The sequence below is a fragment of the Danio aesculapii genome, chromosome 1, assembly GCF_903798145.1.
Source record: "Danio aesculapii chromosome 1, fDanAes4.1, whole genome shotgun sequence".
Classification (NCBI taxonomy): domain Eukaryota; kingdom Metazoa; phylum Chordata; class Actinopteri; order Cypriniformes; family Danionidae; genus Danio; species Danio aesculapii.
In genome coordinates this window covers 13,001,135-13,012,100 of record NC_079435.1, presented here as the reverse complement: position 1 = coordinate 13,012,100, position 10,966 = coordinate 13,001,135, and the positions used below count along the sequence as shown (strand labels likewise).

The 10,966-nt window shown below is 30.7% G+C and overlaps 1 protein-coding gene across 1 annotated transcript in view; it reads left to right on the top strand.

The window, feature by feature from the left end:
• Positions 1 to 10,966, top strand: part of cfap58 (cilia and flagella associated protein 58) — a 196,508-nt gene that overhangs the window by 84,690 nt on the left and 100,852 nt on the right. Inside the window, exons 12-13 of the mRNA XM_056456599.1 lie at positions 4,551 to 4,691; positions 8,793 to 9,016. Of these exons, the coding sequence (XP_056312574.1) occupies positions 4,551 to 4,691; positions 8,793 to 9,016 (365 nt within the window). The remainder of the gene's footprint in view (positions 1 to 4,550; positions 4,692 to 8,792; positions 9,017 to 10,966) is intronic.

Genomic DNA, 10,966 nt, shown 5'->3' with positions numbered 1-10,966 from the left:
TTTATTTTATTGATGTTTTTATTCATTTTATTATTTTATTTAGTTTAGTTTTGTTTTTAATGCATTATTTTATTTTATTTTATTTTATTTTATTTTATTTTATTTTATTTTATTTTATTTTATTTTATTTTATTTTATTTTATTTTATTTATTTTATTTTATTCATGTTTTAGTTATTTTATTTTATATTTTTTATATTTAGTTTGTTTAGTTTAGTTTTAATATTTTTATTTTATTTTGTTTCATTCATTTATTTTATTTTATTTTATTTTATTTTGCCATTTTATAGTTTTTTATTTTAATAATATTTTAATATATATTTTTTAATTTTAATTAATGTTTTATGTATTTTATTTTATTATTTATTATTTAATTTAATATTTATTTTATTTATTTTATTTTATTTATGTTTTTATTTAATTTTAGTTTTTTATATTTTGTTTTGTTTTATTTTATTAGTGTTTTTTTTTTATTCATTTCATTTTATTTTATTTTATTTTATTTTCATTCATTCATTTTCTTTTCGGCTTAGTCGGAATGAACCGCCACCATTCACACTCATACACTACGGACAATTTAGCCTAACCAATTCATCTGTACCGCATGTCTTTGGACTTGGGGGGAAACTGGAGCATGCGCAGAAAACCCACGTAAACGCGGGAAGAACATGCTCCACACAGATACGCCAACTGACCCAGCCGAGGCTTGAACTAGTGACCTTCTTGCTGTAAGGCGACAGCACTACCTACTGTGCCGTCTTATTTTATTTTATTTCATTATATTTATTTATTTATTTTATTTCATTTAATTGAGTTTATATATTTGTTTTGTGTTGTTTTATTTTGTTTTGTTTCTTTTATTTTAATAATTTATTTGATTTCATTTTTATTTGATTTTATTTGTTTTGTTTTATTAATCTTTTTAGTTTATTTTATTTTATTCATTTATTTTGTTTATTTTTTATTTTATTAATTATTTAATTTTTCATTTTATTTGATTTTATTTAATTTATTTGTTATTACCTTTGTTAAGTGGTAAGGTATAGGTTTGTAATGAATGAATATCATATATACTGTCCTTTGTCATAATAGTTTTTTTATTAGTATTATTAAACTTTTATAAAAATATTTTAAAATTAAATATAAATATATTATTATTATTATTATTATTATTATTATTATTATTATTATTATTATTATTATTATCATTATTTTTTATTATTATTATTATTATTATTATTATTATTATTATCATCATTATCATTATTATTATTATTATTATTATTATTATTATTATTATTATTATTATTATTATTACTAGTAGTATAGTAGTAGTATTAGTAATAGTAGTAGTAGTAGCAGTAATATTATTACATTATTATAATAGTATGACAGCTCAATAATATAAAAATGATTATCTATAATGTTATATAATATAATATATGCATATAATATAACATTACATAATGCAATAATATTTTAGTATTTTAAATAAATTAATTGGATTGATATATTATAAAACTATTAATTTTAATATTACATATTTTTGTATATACAAATAAAAAATGAGTTCAAAGGAAAAATGTTATGTAATTAGTCAGAACAACCGTTTAATAATAGATTAGGCTGATGCAATTTGTTTGTAATGTGTTTGTATTTGCAGGGAAATAATGTGGAGTGGGTTTTAAAAAGTGAACATTTACTAAAAACTGCAACAAAAAGTGACGGCTTTTGGAAAACACTGGTTGAACTCATTTCCCCTTAACCGTTCCAGAGTGGTTACATCAGCAAAACAACAAAAGAGGCAAAAGAGAATGATTACATTTTGATAAACGACCACAGAAACAAGCAGTGTTTTCTCTGCAATAATATGTGCTGATGAATTGCTCTTAATAGAACCAGGGGCATTTATTAGAAGGGTAATTAGAGTCCTTTTTTATTCCATGTTTGCTTTTGTACTAGAGGCCAGAATGACAACAAAAGCAGAGAAATACGCTGCAGAATAGCAGCCCTGAACTTCAGGTTGGTTTAAACTCGCAGACATAGACAGACCTCCATGCTGAAGGACATGATTTGCTGAGAAAATCACACTGCACTTCTGAACCACATGCACAACACATCAATCAGCAGCATATCCCATCCTCCTATCCCATGCAAACTACCGCAAAGAGCAGCTATTGTGCGCATGTGAAATGTTTATTAATGCCTCATCAACGCAAACTTGTTTATCTTGTCAGTAAAATGCATTCGTAAGTTAAACTGTGAGAGGGAGAAGGAGAGAACATGAAATGTTGTGTTAAATGTCAAGAGAGAATGTGATTCATTCTTATTTTTTTTATAGTTTTTTTTTATAAATGTGTAAACAATTATCATCATCAGGTGAAAATGTGTGCAGAATTTAAAAAGAACAGATCTTACCCTAAAAAAAATGTTAAATGTCAATGACAGATATTTTTTTATTTGTCAGCAATTTTCAATATTAGATGGGAGTGTATACAATCATAAAATAACATATTTATTCTAATGCTTTTATTAATTATATTAATGTTTAATTAATTATAAACGACAATGTTAATATAAATATCAATGAAATAAGCATGTTTTTTATTTGTCAGCAATTATCAATATAAATGATATTACATAAAGTTATTATTGTTAATAATTATAAACATTTTATTTTATTGATTTTTTTATTTTATTTTATTTTTTTACTTTATTTTTTTAATTTGTTTTGTTTTATTTTATGTTATTAATTTTTTATTTTGTTTTATGTTTTTTTTTTAGTTTAATTTATTTTATTTATATATTATAATACTAATAAAAAATTATTGTCTTTATTAAGTGATTAGGTATACGTTTGTAATGAATGAATATCATATATGCTGTAATTAGTCATAATATATTTTTTAGATTATTATTATTATTAAACTATTATAATAATATGTTTTAAAAGTTTAATAAAAAATATATATATTTTTTTATTATTTTGATTATTATTATTTTAATTATTATTGGTAGTAGCAGTAGTATTAGTGGTAGTAATACTACATTATTATATTAATATGACAGCCAAATAATATAAAAAATTATTAGATATAATGTTTTATAATGTAATATATGTATATAAGTATAATGTAATATATGTATACCATGTAAATAATTAATCATTAATACATTATAATATCAACATTTACTGATAGCAGTGTTGAATGTAAATGATAAATGTGGTACATTTAAATTTTTATATTTAATCAGATGACGTAATGTCCACTAATATGAATTATTTTAATTAAAATATGAATGGAAATAGGCATTTTAAAACTACATGTACACTGTAAAAAGTTAATTTTTGAATAAATATATACATATACATGTTGATCAAATTAACTTTTCTACTCATCTCAACTTAAATCAATCAAGCTGACTAAAAATATCAAGTTAAACGTACTTAAACATTGAAACCTGTTTAACTATTTAAAAATAAATTGAAGTTGTATATAATAATTTGTTGTCATCACTTTTTGTCATGTTATTTTATGTTACTAAATTAGATATCATTAACAATAAACAATTTTACACTTCAGTTAAGTCCAAAAACAAGCAAACGGTTCTTCAGGGCTATTTATTGTGCCTGTGCTCTTTGCGTTAGGGCATTTTAAAGGTATACAAAAATAATCAGTCCAAGGCACTTGAAAAATAAATGAAAATGTTAAAAAAAGATGCCACTGACATGGATAATGTGAAAAATTATGTTTTTTAGTTGTTTAGTAATAGCCATATGACTAACCCTTTCAAGTGCCTTGGACTGATTATTTTGCGAACGTCTACAGTATTTGTTAATCTTAAAATTAATGTTTAAAGTTAATGTTAATGTTAATTTCTACATTTAGTAATCCATCTCTAAATTCTAAAGTTGTATTTGTTAATATTAGTCAATATCTTTGTAATGAGTCAAAGACAACATGCAGCTTTATTAAACAGAATCGTCAGACAGGCAATGTCAAAACAGGGACAAACAGGAGCAGGCAGCAAATCCAAAACCTAGTCAGAAAAACAGGCGGCAAAACAACAGAAACTATAAACAAGGCAAGGGTCAAAACATGGCAAGGCTAAACAAGGAGAACGCTTTGGATTGCTCACGTAAAGCTTACAAGACTCAGCAAAGAGTGTGAAAATAATCCAGGTAATCGTTGCGTATGAGTTTCAGTTGTGTGTGTGGGTGAGTGTCCGGATTATTGTCAGCTGTAGCCATTGTTGATTGGCTCACTTCATCGTGGTAGATGTAGTTCATGTGGTGGCAGATGTGTAGTTCTCCAGCGATCTGCATAGGCTTCCCGGTGACAATCTTTAGTCAAAGTCATTTCATTGTTGAAAAGATTTGTCATATATATACTTTTTTATGTTTATTTTTGTTTAGCTTTATTCTATAATTACATTTTTATTAATTTTTACGAATCATTAAAAATTCATTTGAATAGGAATGTTGGAAATGATCTGAAATGAAAATGTTATAAATTTTGTAAAATTATTATTATTTTTTAATTCCATCAGGCTGAGCTGCAGAAAATGAAGCTTCAGGCCCAAGAGACAAAGCAGCTGCTTGCGAAACAGCAGGCGCAGGAGCAGGAGCTGCTGAAGATCATAGCAGAGGCTGATGCTGAGAGAATCCGGCAGAAGAAAGAGCTGGATCAGGTACACAGACAGAGAGAGGCGTTCTCTGAATGCTCCGCTTGTCCTTGAGGTCCTGCTCAACTACACTGTTTACTCTGAGGATGAAAGACACCGTAATCTAGGTTCACTCAAAAGGAATTAGATCTAGAGTCTCACTTCTGAGAACGTCCAGTGGGACCAGGGTCAAAGTCTCTTTTTAAAACCCAGAGAGGAAATTGAGTCGCTGGGGAAGCCCTAAATTGGTGTTGGCGTTTTGAAACATTTAGGGCTTCTGATCTTAGTAAGCTGATAGTCCAACTTGATTAACCAGATCCACCAGACTAATCATTGCTCAGTTTTTGGGTTTGAATCTGTTTAATGTGTACAGACACCAACTTGAATATGCATCGTTATTTAAAATTCTATTTTTTTTTTAGTTTATGGAGGGCTCTGGAATTATGTGGAGATTTTTAAATATGTATTAAGAAGTTGTTTAAATGGATATTAAGTATTTTGGCTAAATCATTTATATCTAAATCATATATATATATATATATATATATATATATATATATATATATATATATATATATGTATGTATATATATATATATATATATATATATATATGTATGTATATATATATATATATATATATATATATATCTATATATATATATATATATATATATATATATATATATATATATATATATATATATATATATATATATATATATATATATCTATATATATATATATATATATATATATATATATATATATATATATATATATAGATATATATATAGATATATATAGATATATATATATAGATATATATATATATATAAACTCTTGAGGAGATGGTGTTGTGTCAGTAATTCACTATGAACGGAGTTGTTTGGAGATGCAAAAAACACTTTTATCACAAGCGGCTCACATTAAAAGATCACAGAGTTGAGTATCAGATTAACACAGTCTTTGCATCTTGATAATCACACAAAGCTCGCATTCTCAGGCACTTTCAGAGTAACATCTACTATCCAACTGGCAAGAAATGATGTTTCAAACACTCGCCAGCACAGATATTTACTGCCATTTGGCACGTGGCGAGTGTTAATATTTGGACCTGCACAAAACCAGCATAATTACAACATTTTTTCCCCCAATCTTGAGTATCTTTGACTTAGATTTGCATGTATACCGCTTTAAATGTAGCTTGATTCAATTAACAATTGAAGATGCATATAAGTTAACATTTTTTAGTGTAAAGTAATACATTTAACACATTCTTCAATAGCATTTCTTACACTATCTGTCTTTGGTACGTTAATTGGGTCACTATAAAGATCATAAATTAAATGCAGTGTTAATATCTGCTGCTGTATAATGCTGACATTGGCATCTTTGGTAAAGGTCAGTCAATTCAAAGGCCATTCTGTCTAAATTGCCTTTGCTGACACCAGTTTTACACTCTTTTGACTGTCCACACATATGCTGTATTCATAAAACTTCATCCTTGATCTCTTCAAGCTGTATTGTATACTATGTGTGATGCAACAAACCTGTACACATAACATATAATACTGATATAGATGTACATTTATTGGATGTCGTTTAGTTTAATGAAAATGTAGGCAGAAAAAGGCACATTTGTACCTAATATGAAGTATATTATTTATAGTGTTTTTACCGCAGATGAAGAAATGATGCATTTATTTATTGCAAAACTATTTTTCTCCCTGACTTTTCTTCAAATTAAAATAACAAAGGCTGTAAAACTTGTTTATAAACCATTTCCCCAAACCTTCGCCACATTTGTTATGCTGCGTGATGTTTTTTGGCTATTATCCTGAAAAGAGCTGCATTGCTGAGTCATCAAATCTTTTGCAAAGAACATAAACGCCGGTCCGCCTTTTATTACTATAATATATCGTCTTTCCTCAGTCCGAGGTGAAAGAACTTCTGATGGTTTTTCTCACACAATATGAAAACTGATTTTTAAAAGTAAAAAAAAAAAACAACATTAGTGAAGCAATATAGCCAACAGGCTTAGTCTGATTATGTACCCCTATATACATTTCTGGAGAGAGCAAAATAGCCCCACCCTCCCACTTCCCTAACCCAACCAATAGTATTTTAAAAACCACCGATTGACCCGCCCATCCACTTCCCTAAACCCAACCGCAGTGTTTTACAAAGCAATCAGAAAAAGAAAAGCCCTTGTCTGATTTTTACCCCGTTTTCAGATTTTACCACATTCTCACCCTGTTATTTACTAGTTTATTTACTTTTTGTCGCTTTTGTTTTTGCAACATAGGCTCTGAAAACGTGTATACGTTTCTCAAGATCACGAATCATGTAGCCAGAGCTACATGTATGTTTGGCTGCATTTCATCCTTAAAACGAACACAACGGGGCAGTATGACCATTCATCTTCTCGCTAACCAGCTGACCGCTTGCCTCCATATTGACGGCTTTCCTTGCTTTTCAGAACACTCAGGTTTGGTTTAGGGAAGGGGTTGGGTGGGTCAATAGGTGCTTTTCGAAATACTATTGGTTGGGTATATGGAAGGGGGAGGATGGGGGATCGGTTGGTTGGTCAGTCAGTCAGTGAGTTAATCAACAGCGGCCTCTGGTGGATTTACATGAGAACAGCAGACTCGAATGGCGCTCGCAAGAGATATTTGAAATCTTAAAAAGCATACACAGCGGCCTCGCAATAGATAAAAAAATGGTGGATTCGCAAAGAAAAAAATAGCAAAAAAAACATAGCTCCTGGGTTGCATTTTGCTCTCACCAGAAATGTATATAATCATAATGAGCCTGGGTTGGGTTTTTGTCTGCTTTCTGGAACCATTCTTTACTGGACTCGAACCCCATTGTCGAGGTCAATTTTGCTTCGTCTCAAGTCTGCCAACGGACATGTCGCCGCTGGACAAACTGGTTACAGCTAAAAAAAGCCGTCCATATGAAGGTAAGCGAGAAAAAGAACAGCACCACCCAAAAGCGTTCGTTTTAAAGATGAAATGCAGCAATACGTAGCTTTGGCCACATAATTCGCGATCTCCAGAAGTGTATATAGGGCTACATTTTCAGAATGAGCCTATCTTGAATATAACTGTTTGTGGATATAAATGTAAGTTTCAAACCTTTCAAAAAATCAAAATGCACAGTAAATCGAGTTATTATCTCTCAGAACAAAGTCTGAAATGCGTCATCAGTAGTTCCAGACTTACTTCCTGCACAAACGTATATGTTTGTAACAGATTCCCATTACTCCAACCTATGGTAAATATTAAAATAAACATGTACGCATAATTTCTTTTGGAAGAACACTATATACTGTATAACTGCAGGTTGTGTTTATATGCTGCCAACCCTTATACACAACTTAACTTTTTAACTTTTTTAAGTTTAATAATTATTGTGCAAAGCGCTATAGAAGTCAACTTGAATTAATTGAATTGAATTGGTCATATTAGCCTCACTTTGACCCTGAAATTCTTGTAGCTGAGACCTGGAACAGTTTGGTTCGCATAATTGAGATATTGAGAAGAAAAAAAGGTCAGGATGAAAAATAAATCAAAACAACTGTCAAGCAAAATATAAGTCAAAAATATAAGTGAATTACTTAAAGTCTGCTTGATTTCAAAATGTACAATGTTTATTTTGTTAGCATGCATTGTTTGTATTAAGATGATAAAATGCTAAAAATTAAATTTCATTATCTTTAATCAAAATCTGACCATTTGTTCCGCTCTAGAATGGCAGATCTTCTCTGATATCAGTTTTGGTGAAACTTCCTTAGCTATGCCCCTCCAACTGTTAGTTTTCTGTGAGTGAAAGATGAGAGGAGGAGCGCAAAAATAACTCTATTTACACTACTTTGTTATTTTAATGTCGTTTGACATCAAGATGCCCACTGGGAAATACTAATGGAACCTTTGGAGCTAAAATTCAGATCAGTAGACCAATCGCAACAGACTATAACCAATCAGAGCACAGTAGGCTTTAAAGAGGAGAGCTTTAGAGAGACCTTGAATCTACAATTTCTCCTAATACTACATTTTTGGTATGTTGCCTTTCAATCTCCATTTGGCTGTTTATTGAACATATTTTGTATGTGTTTATTTTCAAGGTAATAAGTGAGCGTGATCTCCTGGGGACACAGTTGGTGAATAGAAATGATTCGCTTTCGCTACTGTATGAAAAGGTCAAAATCCAGCAGTCCATCTTGAACAAGGGCGAGGTGCACTACAACGAAAGACTGGAGGACATCAGAGTCCTAAAGATAGAGATCAAGAAGCAACGACGAGAAAAAACCATCCTCAGCAAGACCGTAATAAACGTGGACGACCTCAGGTAACACACGTTTGAAACAGCATGGCATTTCTTTCACATATCTGTCCAAATAAGGTGACGCACAAAGAGTAGGCTCAGGACGATTTCACAGTAAAATCACATTTGACGTCATAAATTGATTTGCTTGGTGTGAAAGCTGTTTACGGTTCAGTATGGTGTTGGAAAGTAATCTGCTGTAATTGCGGAAGTGAACCACTTTTGCTGCACTTTTGAACCACTTTATAATTCATGGTTGTAGGGACGTGTGCTATAACATTTTTTATGTCTAATGCTAAAATGATAGAGGCAGGGCTATGATCACTTTTCTGCAACACTCATGCACTCTTTGGGGGTATAATGACATAATGGTTATGCCTCAATCAAAGGTACATACGGCATAGTGAGATGAAGCTAATTGAGTACTTGTCAGATAATTCTCTTGTCAGTATTGACCCGGTGAGGCGTTTATTGATATTTTCAAAAGCTGTAATTCACCACTCTCAATAACAGTACCTTTTTTGATCACAAAAGATGTGCGCTAAAAATCACTTTTAATGGAGTTCTTTGGTGAATAAAAGGAGGCAGCAACAGATTGCTGTGGAGAATGAGGGAGCAATTGAAAGCCAAACCAGATCTATAATAGATGGGTTTTACTTAGTCTTGACTGCTTATTTCAGCTACGGTAAGGGTGGCAATGACTTCACACACAATTTCTCCTCTTACTCTGGCAAATGCAAGTCTGGGTTATGCACAGAAATTTCCCAAATTAATTATTAATTAAACCAAATGTTTTGTTTAGAGACAGCCATAGTAATGTTGAGACTTTGTCAAACACGCACACACACACACACACACACACATTGTGAAATGCGGAAGTTTTTTCTTTTCATTCGGCGTGCGTTATTAAAAATACCCCAGTTTGTCACGGGGGCATGAATAAAATTTTCATGAGTGAATGTGAAACTGCCGAACTGCAGTTAAAGTCACCCAAAATTACAGGAAACTCTTACATGAAAGCACTTCACGTAAACACCTTAATTATATTATTGTCTATTAAGGCAAATAACTAGATTACAGATGTCCATGTAAACATAGTCAGTAGTGTCTTCGAAGCAAGTGAAAGATCCAGAAGGGCATCCTGCTCATTTGATTCAGAAGGGCACTTTTTTGTCAGACAGCTCACCGGTTTGACTTTCATTCATCGTCATTCATTTGAAAAAGCACCCTGTCCATTTTATTTGTATATGTTTTACTCAAACGCATAAACTCTACAGGTGCCTGATAGTTAGATGTGGAGCTAACATTAATCAGATTCACTCTAGTGAACTGCATCCATGTTAGCACGTCACGTTTTGTGTGGTAATTTCACAGTAGGAATACACACAGGTTCGAAGACTCGTTCTCGCCACCTATAGTGCAATTTGGCCAGGTATACATCCACGCTAAAATATTGATATGAAAGTCATCATAGCTTGCATAGAATAGACCCAGCTCCCAACCCAAATTTGAAAATAGATTAACGGCAAATTTTTTTTTTTTTTATCGCCTGATAAGAGTCACACATGTTAGGTTAGCACACATTAACACCAATAATGGCCCACCACTAATATATATATATATATATATATATATATATATATATATATATATATATATATATATATATATATATATATATATATATATATATATATATATATATATATCTCTACTCTCACCGGTCACTTTATTCTGTACACCTGTCCAACTGCTTGTTAATGCAAATTTCTTATCAGCCAATCACATGGCAGCAATTTAATGCATTTAGGCATGTAGACATGGTCAAGACGATCTGCTGCAGATTAACTTAGAATCAGAGTGGGGAAGAAATGTGATCTAAGTGCCTTTGAATGTGGCATGGTTGTTGGTGCCAGACGGGCTGGACTTAGTATTTCAGAAACTGCCGATCTACTTGGATTTTCATGCAAAATT